Source organism: Elaeis guineensis, chromosome 4 (genome assembly GCF_000442705.2).
Source record: "Elaeis guineensis isolate ETL-2024a chromosome 4, EG11, whole genome shotgun sequence".
Lineage (NCBI taxonomy): Eukaryota > Viridiplantae > Streptophyta > Magnoliopsida > Arecales > Arecaceae > Elaeis > Elaeis guineensis.
Window position 1 is genome coordinate 4790587 of NC_025996.2, and position 26359 is coordinate 4816945.

Genomic DNA, 26359 nt, shown 5'->3' on the forward strand with positions numbered 1-26359 from the left:
GGGATTCGAACCGGTTCACTCCAATAATTTTCTAGAATCTTATAAATAAATCTCTAAATCAATCTTATTTAACTATTTATCTTGATTAAATTAATAAATTTTATAAAATTTTAAGTTTAGACATTCAAAACGGATCTTCATGGGGAATTATATCCTATATTGTTTGCACTTTATGGCTGTACATGCGGCCAATTATAGCCGCTCATCTTTAAGAAATGCATCGAGAGAAGTGCTTCGTGAATGGAAATTATAGAAATGGGTGTTGTGATTGGCTGTGTGCGCGGTCAAACGATGCATCCGGTAAATGGTATAATTTCTAGTCACTTAGGACGAAAGGTATACCGTTGGATGTGGCAAGAATTTTAAGAAAGAACGGAACCGATTGAGTTCCCGTTTCCTTGGGATAGATATTCTTTTTTTGCCAAAGTTTCTTTCAACAAAGAATTCGGCAGTCGTTCTTGTGCTCCACGTCTAATTCCATTTAAAAGTAAAGAAGGAAATGTACGTTACCATATCATTAATGTACTGTGAAACAATCGGACTGGTCCCTTTCTTGGATTCCTTCCGACTTTGTGGTGGCTGAGAGTATAAGCCTTCACACCCTCCTGGATCGTCCATTAATTGCTGCTCCTGCTGCTGCTTAATTGTGGCTGGCTGCTGGCCTGCAGAAAGAGATTGGAATTTGGTGTGGAGGGGTATGGACACCTAAATTTTTGATGTGAGATGGAGCCAATGCATTTAAAACTTAGCAAAGGCTTTTCCTCAACTCCACACCACCTCCACCGCCACCACCAAACACCAATAGCACCATCAAACTATGCCGCTTTATGGGAAGACAGAGAAAGAAAAAGAAAAAAAGAGGTGAATGGCGATCGGTATCAATAGCATTGTGTAATGTGTGGTTTTGTAATGTTATTTAGATAACGCTAATAGAAGTGTAATATAAGAAAGATACTAATAAAAATGATTCTAGAAATATATACTGTTTGATAGCAGCCATTAGGACCACCATGCAATGCTACAATAATATGTTTAGGCAATTATATATACGCACTATCATATATTTATCATGATATGAGGACGTTATACTTGCATGAAAGTTTCATATTGGACATACTTTTTTCAGGTAGAAACTTGGAACACAATTACTTTTTTCAGGTAGAAACTTGGAACACAATTTCCTTTTCAAATTTAGCTATTGAATTAGAGACAAAACAATAGTTATACTGGGCAAACTTGTTCACAACAAGCACGCATAACCATTGCTTGAAAGAGCTAGCTGTCATACACTATTCTCTATCATAAAGATATCATTTATTCCTATTTTATTTTTTTACATAAAAATTCCGTCCAAAAATTATAGCCAAATAAAAAATAAAATAATTTGTGATATAACTATTTTCATAGGTATTATTTTTGATATTTCCATTGTTTCTTATTCCTAAACCAACCATAGATATGGGGAAAAAATGGCACATTCCATGGAGTGACTTCTAGCTACTGCATGAAGCTGGCTCATTTTTTTTTTAAAAAAAAAAAACTAAATTATGCTATGGAGTTGTATTTCATGGTAAATCCATCTTGATGGTATATGTTATGTTGTTAAACAAATTTTTGGTTCATCGTCATCATTATTATTATGGCAAAGATTGTATGGTTACTAATGAACGGTATGATGTGCTTAGAGGTGCTAAATTTGACACGCACATATAGTCGTATGAAACTAACAACAATCGTACATTTAGGTGATCTGTCATACTTATAAGCTTGTCTGCTCCATGTGGTGATATTTCTATGACTTCAATTCACTGTTGTACTCTTGCATCATGTTGATGACCTGTCAAAGCACATATATTGCCCAGATTGATAATGTCAGAGTTGGCTGTATCCTATCTACTATACTATCGTCCAAAAGTTGATCTAGTGATCAAAGGGCTCTGAAATGATCGATAGTACACAGCGCATTCCCAATCCTGTAGCTCAAATAAAAGAAAGGTTACCAGATTGGCTTTGGTTGGGGCCTCCGATGCCAAGTTAGAAAGGGTTCTGGAGGAATAGCGAAGGAATAAGCAAGAAGATTAGAGAGAACGAAGATGATAGAAAAAGAATTGGAATTTGTACCAAGAAAAAAAAGGAAAAAGAATTGGAATACCTCTATTGTGCTATGTGTTGGATCCTTCTTTTATAGATATGGAATTCTTTTTTCTCTGGATTCGAGCTCTAGAGTCCTTGATTTGATGCGGAGAGATGTAGGCTTTCTTTATCTGGATTATCCTAAAAATTTGCATCCAAATAAAATTGAATTTCCATTACAGCACACGTCACTTTTTGATTTATTGACATATTTTAGCCACATCATACAAGAAATTATCATATGAACTTTTGCGTGCCATGAAATCCAAACCAAAGCCAATCCCATCCACTACAAACTAAATAATTAGCACTCCAAGGAAATTTGGAAATAAATACTAAAACAAATATTTGTTTTGCAGTTTATTTTTTTAAAAAATTATATAATAAATAATAAATGGATGTTAAAAGAAACGCTAGCTCAAATTTCTGATCTCGTGGTCAGAACTTAAAATATATAGGGAGAAGGGAAAGAAACATGAGAAATGGAAAAATTGTGATGGGAAATACAGATTACAGACAGTCGGATAGGTCTCATGCATGAATACACCACTAGATTTCGCATTATATTATAGTAGAGATATTTTGTGCCTTGAGTTGATATAAGTTAAAACTGAAGGGGTTTAAGAAAGTAATTAAATATCTCACCTGGATGCAGCTTACCTAACTAGTATTTTTGTTTAATTTGGAACCCCTCCAGTGACTTGGATTGGAATTGGGTTTGTTTTTCCAACAACAGCTATTGATTGGCGTGACATCTCTTATTGGATAAGACGTCCCATCAGTATTTTGTTATATGTACCGTGATGAACCTCATCCAATCATCGCCGTCACGTTAATCATGGACAATTGTGAATAGAAGACAAGCTCTCTCTAATCTGAGTCAGGACTAATTGGAACCCAACCCATCTTTGTTCATAGAAACGAAGCAATGTGTGGCATGAAATACGTATGACCTTGTGATGTGCACCATCTCAATTAAGTTGCACTAAAACGTGGGTTATCACAAGTTACGCTCGTTCATTTGCGTTTGTCCCTCAACCTGATCCTGATCCTGACCCTGACCCTGACCCGTTTGGTATTGGTACACGAAGTGAGGAGGAGTTGGCTGGCTACCTGCTCATGTTTATGGCACCAGCTTCAACCCCCACCAGTCCTTCCATCTGCCTATAAAATCCTCACCACATAGGTTTGGAAAGCTGTGGGTGGGAAGAAAACAAAAGAAAAGGAAACAAATCCCATGGCTTCAAGACCGGGCATTCTCACCGAATGGCCATGGCACCGGCTTGGGAACTTCAAGGTATACAGCTACTTTGCTTATTTCTTTCTTTTACCCTTTTGTCCTGATATTACGGCTGGCCAAGAAAAAGAAAGAGATATCAGAACGAGCTTGGAAGCACATCTCGCTCCCTTGCTAACAGAAGCTTTTTGTTAGGAGGTTGGTTCCAAAATAAAAATATTATGGTTGGCCTCAAAATTCTCAGCTTACGGATGCCACAAGTGGTAGCAGGCCACGTTGCATGGTTTATATTAATAACAAGACTTGTTTTTATTTTTTATTTTTCCTTTCTGTTGGTTCTTTTTTTAAAAGAAAAGAAAAAAAAAAAAAAAAAAAAGAGGCGCTCTCGCACACGGATCTATGTTGCTTCTTTCGCACGGAAGAAGGATTTGCCAGTGTTCGCGCGAATCCACCGCTGAATCACCCATCGCACAGCTCTCAAAGCGATCAAACTCACCAGTCATCCAGCTGCAACATATCTCGAAGCGATCAGGTAATGATCCGACGGTGGATTTGCGCGAACGAAGGTGGATCCTTGTATCTCCTGCGGAAGATGCGACCCCATCCCTACGCACAACATCCGCAGATAATTATACCCACCATGCTAATTATTCTTCTTCATGGCTGGCATTTTTGGTGGTGGTGGGATCATTTTCTTCGACAGTATGTGATAATGGCCCCTTGGGTGCTGCATGGCTTGCACATGATGGCGACCAAGGGATGGAGGGAGACGGACTTGAGCTATCTTACCATCTTCCCTTCTTTGCTGCTGAGGATGCTTCACAACCAGGTGTGGATAAGCTTGGCTCGCTTCCAGAATGCCCGGAGCAAGCACCGGATCGTCGACAAGAGCATTGAGTTCGAGCAGGTTGACAGGGAGAGAAATTGGTGAGCTCTTGGCCCCCTTGGAAGCTACATGCAGCACAAAATTCTTAACTAATGGTCCCATCCCCACACCTAGACCTTGCAGTGATTCATGGTGGCACAACTAGGCTGGCCACATTTTTGTGAGCCCCAGCTATTTATTCACGATATCACCAGTGTTTGCTTGCAAGGAGAGACCCTAATAGAATTCTTAGCTCCTGGAATCTGGGTAAATTGCCTTACCTCAAAATAAATGCGCTAGCTCTTCTATATCTCAAACAGATCGGGGGTAGCTTAGATCATGTGCTCCCTTAACCAACCTGAAAATGTTGTGTTAGGTATTAGCCATATACAGTTAGTTGGTGCAATATATTCAGGTTCTAACATGTGTTATTGTCAGGGATGATCAAATCCTTCTCTATGGGTGGTTGCTCTATTTGGGCCACACTTTCATTCCGGGGGCACAAAACGCGCCGTTGTGGAGAACGGACGGAGCGGTGATTGCTGTTTTGCTTCACATGGGCCCCGTGGAGTTCCTCTACTACTGGTTCCACAGGGCACTCCACCACCACTTTCTCTACTCTCGCTACCACTCCCACCACCACGCCTCCATTGTCACCGAGCCCATCACATGTAAGTTTATTGAGCATATTCCCTTAAGCTAGTTTTCTTGAGCAGCACTTGATGCACCTACTCATTCTCTCACCAACATGCTGATGTTGGTGAAAAATTATTGGGTAAATTCATTCTACCATGAGCAAAATTTTTTATGAATTTTGAATATTAATTTTTTTTTTATTTCACGATCAATTATAATTAACAATTAATTAAAAATTAAATGATGTGTAAATTTTTTATTGACTTAGACTATGGTAGAATAAGTCTATCTAATAATTTTTCGATGTTGGAGGCCTACATAAGTTGAGTGGGTCTCTTATGTCATCATCATGTGAAGTCAACTGATGTATTGGTTTCTTTGCTAAAAAAAAAAAAAAAAAAATATTTTGGGTTACATTAGTGCGTTACTATTGGTGGCTACACTAGCTTTTAGATTACAAAAAGTATCACTAAAAGGGTACAATTTCAGGAGTGATCCATTTTCGCATATCAACATCTTGGCTTTCACATGCATATGTTTGTCAGATCCAAACCAACAATATACTTTATATTGGTGGTTCTGTGGTACAGGCATTTTTCTACCTGCCTATCTTTTATTCCTTTATGCTAGGCGATTGCTGTGACTATTTTGTACGGTACATATCTTTTGGATGAATGCAGTAATGCCTTCTACCAAAAAAAGAAAATAATAATCTATGTTGGTCCCCTCCTTCAGTTCAAAATAGAAGATTCGAAAGGGACTCAACGGCTCCCATCCAATATGCTACGTAGGCATTCTCTCTTTAACCACAAATAGGTAATTGAAGGGACAATTAGAGCCATCAAAACAGACCGACCCGACTCATGGAGGGCCGGCCCTTCACAAATCAGGCCCATTAGGACCGAGTCAAAAATTTTTTTTTGATAAACGGACCATCAAATAGGCAGCTCAGCCTTAGTCCTTATAAATGAAGAGCCTAAACGAACCGACCCTTATAGCTCACCAAAAAAATTAAAATAATTATAAAAATTATAAAATTATAATAAATTAAAAAACTCTCAAATATAATACTTCATCAAATAAATAAATAAAATCAATCCCTACATCAAATTTTAAAAACCAAAAGTAAACATAAAAAAAACTTCAATTTTTTTGTAATAATATCATAATCTCCATTCTCCATAAGAAAAAATACCACAGACTAATTAAACTTTACAAAATCAAACAAATCAAGAAGTAATAAATATTGTTCAAATAATATTAAGTCCAACTATTAAAATTCAGTCTCTGTTTTTAAGATTTTTAGTAATGACTAATGAGTATAGAAATGAGGAAAAAAATATTTTAAAAATAATTAGTTATTTACTGATTATTTTAAATGATTAAATTATTTTAAAATAATTTTTTTTTAAAAAAATGGGCTGGTCTATGGGTTAGACGGGCCAGCCCTTTATGGGTCGGACCATAAATGGATTGGGCTAAAAAAAATTTTTTGTTAAATGAATTGCTAAAATATTGATCTAATTTTATTATTTAAAAATCTAAATGGATTGGCCCGTGGGTCAAGATCTATTTTGACGGGCTTTAGGGACGACCCCAAAACAGCGAGGTTTGGTGCCCATTGAATGAAAGAAAATCCCATTTAATTGCTCATGCCAAAATGGTTGATGACCGGTGCGCAGCTTCCAAAGCAAGAGCGCCCCCGGTCATTAACTCTTTATCTTGGACCACCTGTTAGCCGTTCTCGTCGTAAGTGCCTTTCTTGGATTTGAAAAAGGTGACAACTCCATTTTCCTTGCAAAACGGTGACAAGTCCATTAAATCCCTGGGCCCTTTTGAAAAGGGTAGCCATTAGCTGGGCCCAGATTGTTGCTCCTTAAAAGGTCAAAAAAAAATCTTTCATCATACCACAATCCTGGACTCCAACATGACCAACTATTCAAGATATTGTCTTCAAATAATTTCTTGTTGCGATCGTTGAGACCTCCTTAGTAATGCCAGCATTAGTAAAAACAGTGGTGATGATGATGATGAACATCGCATACAATAAAAAAAAAAAAAACACTGAAAACCATCACACAGCCAAATTTTTACAGCTACTTGTTTAAAATTTCAGTTCATATGGGGGTTGCTCCTCACATTCATCCTGGCAATACTTTTTACCATGATAGCATGTAATTGATATTATGTAATAACAACTAATGCTGCTTAACTTTGAAATGCATGACATAAATATCTCACAATATAGCCATGACCATAATTTTTTTCATCTGCGATAAGGTTAGAATTTTGAGTTGCATTTAAAACAATTACAGGCTATTATGGACCTCCCGTTAGCCCCTAATTTTTCTTTCTTCTTTCCTCTACAAATCTTTTCTCTAACTGAAACTCAGGGTGGGAACTCCCTCCAGTATTATTGCAAATGTAGAGCCTACAGATACTAAGAGTCCCCATGCTAAGTGAGAGCATATTTATTAGAATTTGGAATATTAACAAAATACACAATAAGATTGCCATCAGGAATTGTAACATTCCACAGAACCAGTCAAGTGTCAACCGGATGAAAGACAGTTTGACTCCCTTGCAGTCCCTCTAAGAACAGATCAAATTCCCTGTCAAGAATTTACAATGACTGTTCGCTCGAGTTTAGAGAGAGATTTATTAGAATTTTGGACATCAAAAAATGTACAAGCAGATCTGTTGTCAATAATCATTATGTTTAGCAGCCCAGACAAGTGTCAACTGAAATAAAACATGATTCCCTTGTGCTCCTCTAGGAACAGATCAAATTCCATGTCAAGGGCTTATAATGATAGTGCACTCAAGTTTAGAGATAAATATAAGAACCGGGTCAGAAAATGAAAAGCATATGGTTAACGTATCACGAGCTCCGTCAACTAGGAGATTCAGCCTTATCAACTCCCAGCCCTCAATTCAGCCACGAAACCAAGAAGCTATATGCAGTGAAATGTTAGACAAAATTATAGGAAACCAAGCAATCAAAAGGACAGCCATCTAACACAATAAAAACTATCTATTACTACAATGTTCGCTCAAATTTGTCTACATTTGCTTGAATTTAACAAGAGAATACAAAACTGAATTAAAGCCATCCTCCAAACCACAAAACAGAGGTAAAAGATAGTAGAGCATATGGCCTGATGATATGACATTTGTAAAAGGTAGGTAAAACGGAGAAGAATATGACCCGATGATAAGCTATTTGTAAAATGATATCAAACAAGATCCTGAAAGAACCACCTCTGCACTTCTGATTGGAACATATCCAACATCTCCTCTGATTTTATGTCACATAGACCACGCATAACAACTAGCCAATTTGTTTTTACCAATCCCAGAAGCTCGCAAGTAGGCAGTTTCTACAAGCATGTTACTAACTATAATATCTATAAGTTGTTGTCACTCACCTTAACATGGAGGACGGATATGCACAATACCTGATGCCGATTTATCATTTTCTTGGCAGCTGTCATTCATCCATTTGCAGAGCATGTGGCTTATGCCTTGTTGTTTTCTATTCCGATATTGGCAACAGCTTTTACCGGAACAGCCTCCATTCTGGCAACGTTGGGCTACATTGTATATGTTGATTTCATGAACAATTTGGGGCACTGCAATTTCGAGCTGGTTCCACAGTGGTTGTTCCGTGCCTTCCCACCACTGAAGTACCTCATGTACACGCCCTCGTAAGTAATGCATCCTGACACAGAACCATGCATGTTAACTCTAAACCGCCCAAGTACCTTACGTACAATCTCAACTAGGTTCATTCAAGAGACAGAATTAATTAGATGCTGTGATCCCCTCGATCAAGAGAGGTGTTTTTGTCTTTGGGTGTTAGTGCAGAAGAATGTAGACCTCCTCTTGAAAATACTTGGAACTCTTAGATATCTATTTCCCCCCAACTTTTCACTCCCATTCTCTCTCAGTTGTATGGGTTTTCTACTGAAATAAAAAAGGAGAGGGTCCATCCAGAAAAGACTTGACAACTTAAATGGTCGAGATTTGTAGAGCATGAGACATGACAAAGAATTGGGACCTTGGTTTGATCCAAGATATCCGGAGGTGATTGCGATGGAATGGATCAGGTACTTGACACATGTAGGTTGAACTTATTAGACCGAAGTCCCAAACTGACTCTACCCAAAAAGTTGACCCATGAAATACATCTAGCTGTGGGCATAGACCTATTTTTAGCATTCGGATTGGCTCTTCTTTGCAAAATTGAATCCATAGGCTTCATACTGTTCCTAAGTAACAAGCATACTCTGCTAGAGTTCATCTCTCTCTCTCCCTCTCTCTCTCTCTCTCACACACACACACACACCAACACCAAGATTCGAACCTGGACCTCACACGGGAGCATAACCTTAAGTGAGGGGTGCCAACTGTTGGAACCAGGTTCTGCGGGTGTTTTATGGCTATAGCTTCATCAACAACTGATCAACACCCAATATTGCTATTCTCAGTTGAAGAGCGAGCAACAGCTCCCTCAAGATATGATAACTTGACATCTTTTGTGCAATAATTACCTAAATGCAGGTTTCATTCTCTTCATCATACACAGTTTCGGACAAATTATTCTTTGTTCATGCCATTTTATGACTACATGTACGATACATTAGACAAGTCATCAGATGATCTATATGAGAGAAAACTGAAAGGAGTAGAGGAAACACTAGATGTTGTTCACCTTAGTCATCCTACTGCCTTGCAATCAATTTATCATCTGCGGCTTGGGTTTCCCTCCTTAGCTTCTAAACCATACAAATCCAAGTGGTATATGTTGATGATGTGGCCCATTACATGGGTGTCCATGGTACTGGCATGGATATATGGGTCTTCCTTCACGGTGGAGAGAAATAGCTTGAAGAAACTAAGGATGCAAACATGGGCGATACCGAGATATAATTTCCAAGTAAGAAATTTTATTCACACTATGCAGCAGATTTTACTTTCTCAGCCAATGGTTATAAAATGATGCACCAATTGTATGTTTGTGCAGTATGGCTTATCACGGGAGAGACGGGCAATCAATGATTTAATTGAAAAGGCAATTTTAGAGGCTGACAAGAAAGGAGTTAAAGTTCTAAGTTTAGGACTTCTAAATCAGGCATGTCCATGTTCTATTTCCATGAAATTAATTTTTCATATTATAAATTACCTCCTACCTCCTATACAATCAGTAAATTGGGCATCAGGCATGAGGATTATTAAATAATATAAAGGAGAAGGAAAAATACTTGTTTTTTTTTTTATTATGTTGGATTCTTAAATAAATGAAAAGTTTTTATACAATATTTGTCTTCTATGGAACTATGTGATGTAAGTTATAGTCAGATCTGTGCTACAACAACTGTCACCAAAGTTACTATAAATTGCATTCTGCAATAGTGCTTAAGTTTTCTACATTTGTTTTCAAAAACACATAAAAGAACTGGACTGAGCACATGGATGATGAAACCATTTTGTTTTGGACGAACTTACTTTTTGATAGCAAAGTTTTATTGCTTTCAAAGAAGAGTAAACATAAAAGCAAGGAATAGCATAAATTTTTGTGCAAATGCTATCTTCAACATCAATCCCAATTTGGTGTTCGCTAATGGTAGTATTATACGTTTTCAGCAAGTGTTCAGTTCTGCTGTTATGTTAAAATTGTACAAGCAGTTTCCATATTTTCAATTAAATAAAAACACCTAAATCACTGCCTGGTAAAATACTGGAAGCATGATGTTTGAGGAATGACTCATCAAGAAAAAAAAATGTCATGCTAACACAATTGCTTACATTGTGATCAGACACTCTTTTATGCTTAAAAACAAACTCCATTCGTGTAGGCCCCTCAAAGCTACACTTAAAACAAAGCCATAACTATTCATAGCTCACAAAATTACCCATATGTATCATTTCAAGTATAAGTCTCCAACTCAGAACTAGGACGATGGCTATAATCTCCTTCAACAACTTATCCAAAAAAGACTAATGCCAAAACCAGTTAGATTTAAACTGCTGGCTGAAATCAAGTCTACAGCACAGTATTTAGACTTACAACATTAGAAACTCTAATCAACAATATAGACAAATGTCCTTTTATTTGCCCAAATGATCTTTCCAGCAATGATACTTCAATTCCTAACTGCAGGCAAAAGAACTCAATGGAGGTGGTGAACTCTATATACAGAAGTATCCGGAATTAAAAGTAAGAATTGTGGATGGAAGTAGCTTAGCAGCTGCAGTGGTTCTTAATAGTGTTCCTGCAGGAACAAAACAAATTCTCCTTACTGGAAATGTTTCTAAGGTAGCCCGTGCCATAGCCTTCACATTATGCAACAGGGGCATTCAGGTATCAAAACTTGACATTATCAACATTGACTTTCTTTTTGGTCAATTGTCTTGTTAATCTTATGTACATTTATGTTAGTCTTTTTGGTCAAATGTTAAAGGAAACATACATTTATGTACATAAGCAAGCATCCACTTATGGAACAGGTGATGATGACAAAAAAGCAAGAGTTCCATATCCTGAAGTTACAAATGCCAGAAAGTACAGCGAGTTACCTGACACTTTCAAACACCTACAGTCCTCAGGTAATTTTGTATTATTTGTCACGAGTAAAACAGAATACAGTAAATTGCTCCATACCCATCCAAAAAGAGGCATTAAAAAGATAGTTCATAGGAAAAAAATGAAAAAACAAGCAGCTTTAAACAAACAAAACCATAAATTGGGATGGAAAGATTTTTCAAATTCATGCAGTATTTGTATCCGTTAACTGTTGGATACTGATACTTGCTAGCTGCACTTGGGTGTTAGATACTTATTCCAAGAAATCCAATTATCTAATATCTATAAAAAGGCTTTAGATACTTCTTGATATTCTAAAGCCCACCAATACCTCTGAGAATAAGGGGGAAGGATTTATTTCTTCAAATTTTCTTTCCTTTTCTTTCCATTTTTGGGATGAATCTTTGCCTTTTAATGATCGGTGACTAATTTTCCAGTTTGTGATGTTGATGATATTGTATCAAATATGGCTTTTAATTTATAGATTTGAATGATGACTTAAGGATAGAGATCATGAATGTTAATGCTATTTTATAATTATGGCCTATGTTATCATGACCATTACTTTCTGTACGCATTTTTCTATAGATACATAAAATGTATTTATTATCATTTCCAGCCATAGAGTATCCTATTTTTTAAAATTTGTCGCATAAATGTATCTGTATTGTGTCATATCCATATCCGTACCCATAACCATGATTCATAGATGATCGAAAATACAAAAAAATTGCAAAAATAAATACTTGTACAAAGAAAAAAGTTATGGACTTTATGGTCTTGATAAATAATTAAAATTCAAGCTGTTAAAATGGGCATAAGATATGCCACGAAAATTCCAATATGATGAATATGATAAAGCTTAATATCTTGGCATTGCTGAAAATAAGCTGCGGCAGATCTACTCCAGAATGACCTTAAATTTCAATCTTTAAGATTTGGTTGAAAGTTCTGCCCCAATATGAACTCCCTGTTTGGATAATTTCCAGCCATGAAATAGATGAATTTTACCAGTTTAATCTAATAAGCTGATTTTTTTTCCTTTTTCTTTTTTTAATGTATCCTTGCATGACTTAATTCCAATAACACTTGCAGTATAAAGAACCTAATACACTGTAATAATTTCAAACCCAAATGATGGTGCACATATCAATCAGATGAGCCAAAGAATCACTCTAAAGCAAGATGCAGGTGATAATCTAGATCCAGTCTTAAAATATTTTAAATATAATAAAAATTTCTATGATAAAGGATAGCAAACTGATTGTAAGCAAAAAAGGAGGTAGGGTAAATTGCATATGGCAGAACAAGCAAAAAGAGTTGTAGTTCAATAAATGGCTAATTTCAATTCTAGAATGCCATAACAACAATTAAAAAACCCCAATGTAAGGTTCCTAAAACAATAGGATTTTATTTAGCTTGTCTACATAAGGTTTAGACTTGAGAAAAGATTAGAGGTTGAAATTCAATATATCAATCAACAGAGTTATCTAACTTAATCATATATTAAGATGCATTTGCATGTAAAAAAGGCCTTGGAGCTGGTTTTCACAATTTTGTCCATGTTGATCATTTGACAGACCAAAATTTTACAATTCCACAATTTCACTCTTCACCTTCTCAGGTGGTGCACATATAGGTTCCATATGGCTATTGTCCATGTGTTGAACTCAAGCTTGATTAAAACATGTCTCCAAATGCATACCAGTATTTGTTACTTGGTTAAGTATGGACCAGACAAGCAGGAACCAACACAAATGCCCAGAGTTGACTACACTAGAGCAAAATAGATACATAGGTGGACTCCATGAATTAGCCTATGCATAGGCTATTATAGGCCTTCAATGATCTTGCTCTGAGGCACAGAATTATTATTTATTGGAATAACTCCAACAGTTGAATGCAAGTACTTTACCTGATTAATCATATGGCATTGAAGTTCAGGATGATGCTTGTTGGTCCCAGTGGATTGCTAACTCCCATTTTCAACATTGAAAGATGCACTAAAAGGAAAAACTAGGAGTACCTTATGGATGCAAGATGCATAAACAAACTTCTTAAAACTACCAACTCAAAATTCAAAGTGTACACAATGCGTCCATAATATGTCATGATAATGAAGCATCTAACAACTTAAAGTATAACATAAAATTTATAGTGGCAATGACTTTAAATCTGCAGGTGTGGATAGTAGGAGATGGACTGGATGATACAGAACAGAGAAGGGCACCAACAGGCACCCGGTTCATTCCTTTTTCACAATTTCCTCCAAAGAAGTTAAATAAGGATTGCACTTATAACACCACTCCAGCAATGAAGATCCCAGAGACCTTGGAGAACATGCATTCTTGTGAGGTAATAGTACTCCACATGTACATTAAGTAATACAGACAAACGTATCAGTGGTACTTTGCACATAAATACTTATGGATATTAAATCTAGATGTCCTCATTTTCTATAGAGTTGACCACACATGCATTTCAGTATGATGATTACTTTGCCATATTCTTGGCAGAACTGGTTACCAAGAAGGGTGATGAGTGCATGGCGTATTGCTGGAATAGTTCATGCATTAGAGGGATGGAGTGCGCATGAGTGTGGAGAAACAATGCTAGATATTGAGAAAATATGGTCTGCTACACTCCATCATGGATTCCTTCCATTAACACAAGTGTGATCAGCTATGTCCTGTAAGATATGCCGTTGATGTACTAAGTGATGTATGCAATGTTAGTATGAACTTTAATGTTAAGATTAGATAAGTACTCAGAATCATACCTTCTTTAATATGGTGAAACATTTAGACGGCTTCATCTGTGAACTACTGAACTAAAAGGCACTGATCATACTTATCTGTCTTGCTTGATACAGTATCATGCACCAGAACATTCATGATCAAAATGGGGTGCCGAAGCACATAACAGTTAAGGTGCTCAGAAAATCACTCAACAATGAATCATGCATAATCACAAATTGAAGAGGTCTCATAACACCCTTTTTGATCATTTGTTATGAGTTCCTGATCATAACAGCATAAACATTCTACTAACTGCAAACTGGTCCAAAACTTATGCATGAATGGGGAATAAAACTTCAACAAGTTTCAAATAGTAGTAGTAGTAGTAATAATAAAAATAAAAGATGGCTAATGCAAGAACAGAACATTTTAGAGGACACAAAAGTTAATTGGCCATCTAGCAGAATTGCCTCCAACAATGCACTCTTGGTTTCAACATTATGCATAATATAATGGAGTTGAACTACTTGGTACTGCAAATGAAAGTGAAGATATAAAAAAATTACTGCTTCCAACCACCAGATGGGGAGGTAGGAAATTTCCCCTTAGATCATCTTCAGCATGTTTTTCCTTTTTACAAGCCCAAGGGGTTCTCACTGAAGGAGTTGGGTTGTGTCTTTCACATGAAAGAATGATTGATTTTCTTTTGCAATGTCAACCATTGGATTGCGCCTGCATAGCTCTCGAAGCAATCCTAACTCTTCCATCCATCTGCACAAATCTCAAAGTGGCTATTTCGTAATCCAACAGTTGACGTCACGAAAGAAGGTGAACCATTCTTTTGTGCAAAGATACAACCCAAACTCCTCACTGAAACCCCTAACATCTCCTTGATATCATCACTGAACCATGCAAGAAAATCACAGGGCACATGTCTCATGCACCTTCTTTTGTAAGGATAAACATTCTTATGTGCTTCATGCAATATCTAGTTTTGATCAAACAATTTTCCTCAAGTCCCAATCTGCCAGGGTCTATTTATTGGACATCTCCTCTTATGCAACCAAAACCATGGAGCGTTGTCCACAGTCAGCTTCATGCATCCTCATTCACTAAGTAATCCTTTTGTGACCAAACCACGGTGTTACTTCAAGCTTTTAAGACTCCTCCTTCACAATTTCTAATCAAGTTAGCGAGATTCCCATTCCTCTTTTCAGACCATTGAACATAGGTTCAAGAAATGCTTCTAATGGGATTCCAAACTCTATTGCAGACACTAAACCATTATAACTGATTTCTATCACTTCTTACTTAACATGACTCGTTTTCAACTATATTGTTTTCAACCATCATTCCTATCTTACAATATATCCTCCTCATCATTCTCATTTGCCACACACTTGTATCGAAGAGGCAAAAAGTTCAGTGCAGTCTTCATTTTCTTCCTCTAAATTACCTTAAGCAACGCTATCTAGCAAGAAGATGATCAGGAGATTGATCTTTGCAATGAGCATGACATAAAATAACAGGGGGGGCTACATTATATGTATAATGAAATTTATAATTAAAGTTCAGCCAATTATTGATTTTTAATTAAGGATCAGCAATAGTATAATTTTTATAAATATACAGAGGAAATATAGTATCATAATATGTAAACAATGATTTTGTCAAATATAAAAGCCATTGAAACAGTCGTTATACAAATTCTGAAAAATTCCAACCAAAGGTTAGAGTCGGCAGGTCATGGTTGTAATTTCCATTATAACGATCATCAAAAGTATATGACATTAAATATTCAAATATGAGAACAGTTTTTTACTAGTAAATACTAGATGCAAGACACTGCGGCCATTACATATCAAACATGAGGCATTAAGTTTTTGCAGCATATAACAAATAAACAGCTAAAGAAAAAGCATCGGCTCATGTACCAGCTTCGCCAGAAGGACACATACATGGAGAGGAGTAGAGAGTGGGAGGAATATACATTTGTGTAGCCTTTAGGACATGTTTGGTTGTGGGGAGTCTTATTTGCATTCCAATTTCACGAGAAAATGGGAATGCCTAATCCCCCAAAACCTAATATCTACTTTCTCTTAGCATTCAAATTTCATTCCAATTTCAATTTAGATTCTGTTCACATCCCAAACATGTCGAATGATATGGCCATTCCTATTCCTATTGATTCCGATTCCAGTCGTGAACCCATTGCACCCTTAATTTTTTGGGGGGAAACCATGTGCCAAGGGTTTTAGACTATCAGTAGGAAGAATTATATGATATGAATGTGATACACCCACACTACATCATATGCTGTAAAATATGAGCATTTTAATTGAGGCAAAACCAGACTAACTAATCCAAAAGACACAAAATCTACCAAAATTCGGCTTATGCGGGCCTAAAATCTGGTGACATTTCTTTTTTCCCAATCATCCTGATTCCTCGGATTATTTGAAAGGTTTTCGCCAATCTTTTCCGGACCTATACCCTTATTTCGTAACAACAATGTCATAAAATTTTATCCCTCAATTACATGAACCCCAAATTTTAGATACCAGAATATTTGAGCATGCCTGGTGTTGGAGCTAGTAGACCAAGACAAGGAGATAATATACACACACATACATCCTTTCATGCACGCGAATGTCCAAATGCACATGACATGTCATAGTCATGGGTCCCCTGAAACCCTAACCTTCGACTATGAATTTTAGAGAGAGAGAGAGAGCGGGAGTGGCTTGGGAAGGATGAAGAGATGGATTGAGGGTGAAGGCAGGATCCGACGGCAGAGTGAATTATGGACGAGAATGGAATCCGGGTTTGAGTTCTTGGCTTCGGTTAGAGAATGGAGGGGTGACGGAAGGAAGGAAGAGAGAGAGAGAGAGAGAGAGAGAGAGGCGAGAAAGAAAACAAAAAGGTTTCATAAAAGGTCCCGTTTGGAGATTAGACCGGCCGGGTCTAAGTAATCTTTCCATTGGTTACAACTCACAATTCGCATGGTTGAGCTCAAAGCTGGTCGGTAGTACCAAAGGATTGCCTCTGCCACGTGGCATGAGAAAATTGGCACGATGAGTGGAAACTAATGGAATATAATATAAAGGTCTACGTATTACTTGGACAACGTGCAATGGATCACACCAAATCCCACGGTGGACAACACGCCACATTACCCCTTGTGTTTCACCAAATTCAGATTGCACGTTATCCACCGTGCATATGCTTATGCTTAAAGAGCTAAGCTGGTCCGCTTGGACCTGGTCATGTAATAATTTCTATTTGAAGAGGTTAGGGGAACTGCAAATTTGCATGAAAACACTAGGCAGATGGATTTAATAATATAAAAAAAATATAAAAATATCTTTTTAATTTTAACTTAAATTTATTTATATCTTCTGTACTCTAAAAAGCGTCAAATTGATTTTTTTAGTTATCAATATGTTCCTATTTATCCACTCATTCACTCACTAACAAATGGTGTTATCTTTTTCTTTCAATGGATAGAAATGCCCTTTACTCATGGGTGAATTTGGAGAAAGAAGAGAATGAGAAGGAGAAATAGAAGCGAGCCGTCATAGAGGGAGATAGCTTATGGACAACTTGGAGGAGGAGGAAGGGAGAAGGAAGGGATCAATTAGAGGCAGGGAGGAGGAGGATGAGAAAGGAGATGAGGGAGGAAGAGGAGGAGAAGGAGGCCATGGAGAGGATGGCTTATGGACAGCTTGGAGAGGAGGAGGAGGAGGAAGAGAGGAGGAGAGGATCAATGGAAGAGGAGGAAGAAGGGAGGAGGATGAGGAGGAAGGAGAGGCAGTGGAGAAATGGGTAGAGGTGGAGGGAGCTCCTATATAGGAGGAAAAATGGATGAGAAGGAAGGGGAGGAGAAAGGAGGAGGAAGAAAGATGGATACTGATGATAGAGAAGGAGGAAATTAATTGAAGAGGAGGAAGGAGGAAGAAGAAGAAGGGGAGGAGGGAGCCGCTATGAAGAAGGAAAAATGGGGAAGGAAGGAAAGGAGGAGGATGAGGGAGAAAGAGGAACGTCGACCATGGAGGAGGAGATCAATACGAGAAGAGAGAAGAAGAGGAAGAAAAAGAGGAGGTGGAGGAGGAATAGATGGAGGTGGAGGAAGCTGTCATAGAGAAGGAGAAATGGGTGAGAAGGAAGGAGAGAAGGAAGGAAGAGGAATGATGAAGGACAAAAAGAATTGCTGACGATGGAGGAGGAGGGGATCAATCGGAGAGAAGGGAGAAGGGAGACAGAAGATAAGGATATTTTTATCATTTTATAAAATAATGGTATCATGTGATGGTCATGTAATATCATTTTATTAACAGAGATAGATGGCTGATCACATGTAAAACTAATGTTCCTTTTCATGTGCATACGTAGCTTTCTTTTATTAATTAATTTTTTTTGCCACTAGAGTTCAATTTTAGTGTAATTGAATTTTCTTGCATCTATTTTTTATATTAATTTTATTGTTATTAATTTCTTTCCTTTCTATGTGTGTGCATTAATTTTTTATGAGTGAAATTTTCTTGCCAGTATGAATCACCAAAAAATTAAAATTAATTTTTTTTTGATGTATGTATAGATTTCTTTCATGTAAATATAATTTTATTAATTATTTTTTTCTACCACTAAAAAATTTAATTTTATTATCATTGATAAGGGAAATAGTATTAAGTATGTATGTCCAAGTGATCTTCAACTAATAAATTTTGTCCTATCTTATATTAAATTGTATATTGCTTTAGTCTTATATAATATGATTTACTCAAATGTTTGAATTTTTAAATATATTTTGTTGCAGCCAAGGACTCATAGCTCGATATGTAAGGTATTATCCGTTCTGATCCATGGACTTTACGGTTTTATCCTTCAAAAAGCACCTTATGTGAGGAAGGATGGTTCTTTTTTATATAAGTTAGAGTACTCTTTAACTCACAACTAATGTGGGACTAATGATACTCTCCTTCCTTATTATCACTATAGCCCTTAGTTAAGAGATAGTCTGGTATGGATGGGAGGTGCCTCCTTTTTTATTATCATCATAATCCTCCAGTCAAGGAAGAGTCTGTGTACAGACAGGAGGTGTCCCACAGTTGCAGGGATAGTCCCCTAACCTGATGTGCCACTATTGCAACCAAGGGCTCATTGCTCATCACATGAGGTTTTGTCCTCTCTAATCCTGAGGCATCACAGTTTTGCCCTTCTAAATTTCAATGTAAAAGGCACCTCTCATGAATTGGGTGGTCCTTTCTTATAGAAGCTAAAGCCTCCCTTGACTCACAACTAATATAGGATGATGCCTTCCCTCCTACACCATAATATAGCTCTCTAGTTAAGAAAGAGTCCGTGTATAGATGGAAGGTGCTCTCTTTCTTATTTTTACTACAGCCTTCCAGTCAAGAAGGAGTCTGTATATGGATGGGAGGTGCCTTCCTTATTTCTATCACAGCCCTTCTGTCAAGGAGAAGTCTATGTATTGATGGAAGGAGTCCTACAGTCGCAGGAGTGGTCCCCTTTTGGCATGCCATTGTTGTGGCCAAGTGCTCATGCATGGCTTGTCATGTCGGATATTGTCTGCTCTAGCCCATGGGCTCATAATTTTATCTCTCGAATTCTAATCCAAAAGGAGCCTCATATGGAAAGAGTGGTCCTTTCCTATATAAACCAGAGTCCCCTTAGACTTACAATCAATGTGAAACTAATGATGTCCTCCCTTCTATATCATAACATAGCCCCCTAGTTAGGGAGGAGTTTGTATATGGGCGGAAGGTATCTCAAGTCGCAGGGGTAGTCTCCTATCTTACACGCTACTATTGAAGATAAGGACTTATGGCTTGGCACGTAAGGTATTGTCTGTTCTGACTCATGGGCTTCATGATTTTATCTCTCAAATTTTAATCTAAAAGATGCTTCATGTGGGAAGGGTGGTCTCTTTCTATATAAGTTAAAATCTTTTTTGACTCATAATCAATGTGAAACTAATGGTGCCCTCCTTTCTTATTATCATCACAGCCCCTCCAATCAAGAAGAAGTTTATGTGCAGGTGGAAGGTGCCCTTCTTTCTTATTATCACCATAGTCCTCTAATCAAGGGGGAGTTTGTGTATGGATAGGAGGTATATCATGGTCACAAGTTTGGGACCTGCATGGGCTATGAATGTTATGGCCAAGGGCTTAAGGCTCGGCACATGAGGTATTATTTGCTTTGACCCATAGATCTCATAGTTTTGTCCCTCTGAATTTTAATTTAAAATATGTCTCATATAGGATGGATGGTCTCTTCCTATATAAGCCATAATTTTCTTTGACTCACAACTAATATGGAACTAATGATGCCCTTCTTATTATCACCATAGCCCCCTAGTCAAGGGGAGTTTGCGTACGGGCAAGAGAAGTCCTCCTTCCTTATTATCATCATAGTTCTCCAAGATAGAGTTTGGGGGTTGGATCGAAGGATAACTAAACCTTTCTCAGTCAAAGCATGGGCCAGTTCCGAGCTTGCAACTCTCACTCAGACAAGCGACTGATGAGGGCCCTTGTCACTTGGGGGGTAGGTGGTGAAGATTGGTGTGGCAATATATTTCTCGATGCATGAATTTGAGTTGGGGAGGCAAGGACTACCTCTACCGGAACCGACAAGCTATCCCAATCCAACTGCCTCAAAGCTCGGCTAGGATTTGCCCTACTCTCCAAAGCATCGGCCAACTACCACTTGTTCTGAACCTCGGGAGCACTTGAGGTCTTCTTCCTTTTTGGAGATGCTTTCCTTAGCTTTTTGATCTCTTCCAACCTCATGTTTGTATCAAATCGAGGTAAGTCAGCTTCAAAAATGGGGGGATGAAAATGAATCAACTAAACAAAATCAATACTCATCTTGAGGGTTGACTTGGTTGAGTTCGATGTTGAAGAACATCTGCTCCAACAGTAGCTCCTTAAATAATAGAACCTTGTACCTGCTTAAAGTTTTGAAGTGTCAAAATTTCTCATCTCCTAGAGTTGAAGCTTGAAGGACTGATCTCCTAGGTCAGCCATAAAAGGTGAATCCACAATCCTTAACTGAAGGGCAAGAAACAAAAAGGAACCTCTCCTTCCAGTTGTGGATGGAGGGGATACCTCGGATCAAAGGAGGGACTTCTTTCTAAGAGAAGACGTATGATCAGTCACCCACATAGGGGTGTCTTTTGATGGTAAAGAATGTCTTAAATAGGATGATCAATGGTTGAACTTCAACCAGAAGCAAACAGTTATAAAGCAACAAACAAAGTGCCATGAGTTTGGGACCACCGAACTCAATGACATATCAAGAAATTTGAAAAGCCATACAATGAAGGGATGAATGGGAAGCTCAAGTCCCGCATGGAAGGACTCGTACATTCCAAGTTGACTTAGGAGAGGGTCACAAATCCGACCACTTACCCCGAGGCTTCTAGATGGCACTCGGACGAAATCCGAAACTGAGCTCTAAGTAGTTCTAGGTCATCTATGTTGAGCGTTGACTGAAAATGCCTGGATACAAAGGCCTTCTTTTCAACCTTGGGCCAAACATCGGACTCCTGAGGACTATACCACAAGGAGGGAGAGTCGAAGGACTAGCTCTCTGCTCAGTTCTCCAACTCACCCATCCTAAAATGAGAAAAAAGAAAGAAAAACCAGAGATGGAAAGCAAAAATATGGAAACATGGAAAGATGAAACAAAGGCCAAAGGAAAAGAGGATCAGAGGATCGGGAAGTGTTACTAGAGCTGACTTGGAACTGTTCAAGCTGGGAAGGTCGTCAGAGAGTCACTGGAAGGAGCTTCCAACTTCCACTGGGGACCGCCACCGCCTTAGAGCACAAAAGCTATAAAATGGTCAAGGCGAAAATGAAAGGAACATGGCCATCATTTATAGAAACCCTTGATGACTCAGATTAAGCATCAATTTTGCCAAGCCTGATGGATGGCTACCACTTTGCATCACTTGGTTGGCCGAACCAACTTCCCTCGGCTGGCTTGTTTATTAAGCCCTTGAATAGTGCAAGAGGCATACCGATTCAGTTAGCCCTGACCAAGTGGCATGCTGACACTTGGTATTTTTTTAATAAGTTACACTAATCCCCCATTGAGACTAATCGAATGGATTGACACCTTGTCTAGTGTGAAAAGGAGGGCATGACGTGGAAAAAAGAATCAGCGATGGCGTGGAAAAAAGAATCAGAAAAGATCTACACTGATGTTTCAGATAATTTATTTTTAAAAAAAATTAAAAGGCATCCCTTTTAAATTTGGATAAATAATATTTATATTATAAATATTGAAAAAAATTAATCAATCATCAAAATTTATTTTTTATTATAATATGGCCCAACTATCTATCTTCATTACAAATTGTTACAAATTATTATCATGTGCTGGATATGTGATAACAAAATAATCGTAAAGTTTTAATAATCTCCTACTTACCAAGGAGATAAATGATAGAAAATCGAGCACTTTGAGATCTATACAAATGATAAATGATGGAGAATTGAGTGCTTAGAGATCTATATAGATGGATGAATGATGGAGAATCGAATATGTTAAGATCTATGCGGTGGGCAATTCAATCCTTATCAGTGGATTTGGATGATCAGCAGAGGAGGTGGGGATCAAGAGAGGCAGGAACTAAGAGGTGGAGATTGAGGGCAGGGGCTCAAGAGTAGGGCTTATGTGCTGGAGAGAAGATAAAGTGGTAGTAAATGTTGCCTCTACTGCTCTTCAGATTGCCTTCCGTGTGTGCATTACTAAATTTTTTGCCTTAAGGTGGGAGTAGTGACCAATGTAGTACGTATTTTGACTTCCTACTTCCTGAGATTGGTCTTCAAGAATAAGAACCTTTATTTTGGGAGGCAACTTTGATCCTAGAGAGGAGTTAGATTTAGCTACTTTGGTAGGGGATCTTTTCCTTTTCTTCTTGGGTGAAGGGTTGTCACTATAATTTCTGATGTAGAAGGGGTTGCACTAATTTTTATATTCTGAGGTATGCTACCTTCCTTATCAATCTCTGTATCCAAAGGGCTGAATCGAGAACCCAATACTTCAGCAGATGATTTGGGACCTGGTGCAAATTTTGGTGGAGAGTTTTTTGATGTCTTTTTGGGTCTTGACCAGCCTTCTTATTGCTGACCAAGCTATGAGGTTGGGGTGGATGAATTTTAGTTGGCTGATGGAGTATTGGTAATAGGGATTCTTGTCGCTTGGATCTATAGTCTGTGGACAAATTTGGCCTTGGAAGCTTGAGCTATCGAACAACCACCTATATCCTCAGCGCACCCAATTACCCCATAGCTATAGTAAATTTTAGGTAACTCCTCATAAGTAAACTGTTGTGATATAATAGACTTATCAACTCTAATTTTTACCCCAAGATAGATGGATTTAGAGATATCAATGAATACACACACTCTTGTGAACCCCCATCCAAACTGAAGTTTCTATCCATCATCGAGGAACAACGGAGTCCCTACTTTGGAGGCAATTTTCATGATTTTCTCTTTTTCCTATAATTTTAGTGGGAGATTTGGTAAATAAACCCAGATCTTAGCATGCTTAAGAGAGTCTTTACCAAATTTGAAATTAGGTCTCCAACTCTCAAGGCTAGTAATTGTCCCACTAGGGACAGGTTTCTTGACAAGGATTCCATCTTTAACCTCTTCAGATGGTAGATCAAAGAGGATAAGACCATCAGATAGTAGCAAGACATGGAGGTCTCCTTCCACTCCCCATTGTAGCCTCATCTCATGCTGTACAAATCAAAAGAAAATCCTTTTCTGAGGAACTTATCGAGCAATGTTGCCTTCCATCGATTGGACGATCTCTAGATCTCCTCAGTTAAGAAAAACACCACATCACTGAATCATGCCTCTAACTCTACTACCTCATCTTCTGAAACCTTTGAGATCTCCCAATGAAACCTCCTAGCACCCTGGACCACTTGCGCCTAGGATCTTCCTTCCTTTGATGCCCTGTATCCACCCTTTTGAGAAGAACTTCATGAGGGTGATGATGTTGCTCCTTTTTTCCTTATATCTGACCTCTTGGTAACTTCCAAGGAGGAAGCCCTCACCGAAGATGGCCAATCAAGGTCCATCTCGATCGATTTATTTGCCTTTGGGTCTCTCGTCGGAGTCGTAGTGGGAACTCTCAAAATCATCATCAAACATCCTATTGAAAGACTACACTGGGGCATGATTAAGAGTTTCATATTCAGCTAGACTAGACACTACATTTTTTAGAAATATCAAAAAAGATAGAATAAAATCATGCACTAGTAAATAGTTTAGACATTTAGCTTTTATTTCAGTATATTTTATTTGTATCAGATAGGAAGACTGGTTCTTTACATATCTGTAATTTGTATGATCGACAGAACTACAAGGTTTCTTAAATTGGAGCATTATTTGAGCTGTGAATGGAAGTCTCAGTTTTGGTAGATATGTTAGTTTTAGATTGACCATCTAACATAGTTAACTATCTTTGAATTTCTAACCTTATTTTATGCTTTCAAATTTCTCAATGCAAATAACATTTTGTCTTAACTATGGACAAATTATTACATGCATTATGTTATAAGTTCCAATAACACTAGTACCTATAAATTGGTTCATTGCAAAAGAAGTAAATTCCATTAATACTCATCTAAGGTGGTGGCGGGTGCACTAGGGTGTAGGTATCAGAAAATTGTTTGCCATATAGATTATGTTGTCTTCAATGTTTCTTATTTTATGCACATATATGTAAGTGGATCATAATAATGTTTTTGCATTTTTCACTAATTTATAGCAGCCATCTATAATGATTTTTAATAAATTTTCAATTTTTTCCTCTACCTATATCATTTCTAGATATCGAACCAATTCTAGACTTTGGACTTTGATGCTATATAATGGAAGCATAGGGATCTCTATTTCCTTTTTTCCCCTTTTTTACCATATTTTTAGGACTAGGGATGCCAATTTTGGCCGACCCTCTGGATACCTGGCCTAACTCGACCTAAATTAGATGGGTTTTACTCGATTCGATTTGAACCCAAAGTGGATATAAGTTCTAGAAAAAATATCCAAAGTAGATTCATATTAGATACAAATAATGATATATCTTGCTTTGAATCTGATTCGATGTAACCTTAATCTAAATTCTCTTTTCAAAACTATAATATTTTATAGTATTTACATGATGAGTTTCTTATCTGACTAGCTTGACCCAGTCCAACCCAATCTCTCTCTTATTTACCCAACCTGACCTGACTCATATCTCTACTTGACTTGACCCGACTCGACTCAAGATGGATAGGAGGAGGGTACGGGTATGAAATTTTTCGCTGTGGGATGGGTATAGATATTGGTTGATCCAATTTATGTCGATTCGTGTCTATCCCTATTTGGAACTAAGGAGATCTGGTCTAGCCCCTCTTATCTATCAGATCCGATCTGACTCATATCTCTACTTATTGCTCAGATATGGAGCCCAAGAGGGGGGGAGGAGGGGGTGAATTGAGTCTTTTTAAAATTTTTATGATTAGTGCACTCAAGTAATGTGCTATACTTATTGAGTGGAGTGAATTGATTAGCTAAAAAAATGAATTCAACCATAAATGACAAGTAAGCAAGTATAAGATACAAAGAATAAATAAAGAGATGCAAGCACAACAAACACAAGAGATTTATAGTGGTTTGGTGCTAATTTTATACCTATATCCACTCTCCAAATTTTTTCTTGAGAATTCAATCTACTAAAAAGATTACAAGATACAACTCGTTGGATAACACCGACCTTTGCTATCTAAGCAAGAACACTTTTTTTTTAGGTACAAACCAACCTACAACACTTCGATTTTAGATTTGGATCAATTTATTCGAGTTTTGAAACTCCCAAAACTCAAAATCCAAAATATAATAGCAAAAAAATAGTGTACAGGAATTTCAGCACAACAATTTCTTAAATGAGCACAATAAATGCAATAAAAATATAATACTTAAGGAGAAGAACCCTTAGCTGAACATCCTCAATTGATTGACACACTTGAACGCAGCTGGAGAGTGGTTGGTGGGCTGATTGAATATTTTTTTTTCTCTCTTTTTAGGGATTTCTTTCACTTTCACAAATGTGAGCTTGCATGCATGAAACTTCATTGA

General features: G+C 37.5%; 1 protein-coding gene across 1 annotated transcript; it reads left to right on the forward strand.

Moving 5' to 3' along the window:
* The first annotated feature begins 3337 nt into the window (after positions 1-3337).
* LOC105044200 (very-long-chain aldehyde decarbonylase GL1-5) lies at positions 3338-14260 on the forward strand. Its single transcript, XM_010922014.3, has 10 exons — positions 3338-3430; positions 4074-4297; positions 4674-4906; positions 8359-8578; positions 9435-9810; positions 9898-10005; positions 11035-11235; positions 11382-11480; positions 13639-13812; positions 13974-14260. Exons 1-10 carry the CDS (start codon positions 3371-3373, stop codon positions 14133-14135), a joined length of 1857 nt encoding a protein of 618 aa, XP_010920316.1. The 5' UTR covers positions 3338-3370; the 3' UTR covers positions 14136-14260.
* Positions 14261-26359: the final 12099 nt, after the last annotated feature.

Coding starts and splice junctions, on each gene's coding strand:
- LOC105044200 (XM_010922014.3), top strand. CDS start 3,371: ATGGCTTCAAGACCGGGCATTCTCACCGAATGGCCATGGCACCGGCTT. Junction 4,298..4,673: donor GTTGACAGGGAGAGAAATTG/GTGAGCTCTTGG, acceptor TGTTATTGTCAG/GGATGATCAAATCCTTCTCT. Junction 11,236..11,381: donor TATGCAACAGGGGCATTCAG/GTATCAAAACTT, acceptor CTTATGGAACAG/GTGATGATGACAAAAAAGCA.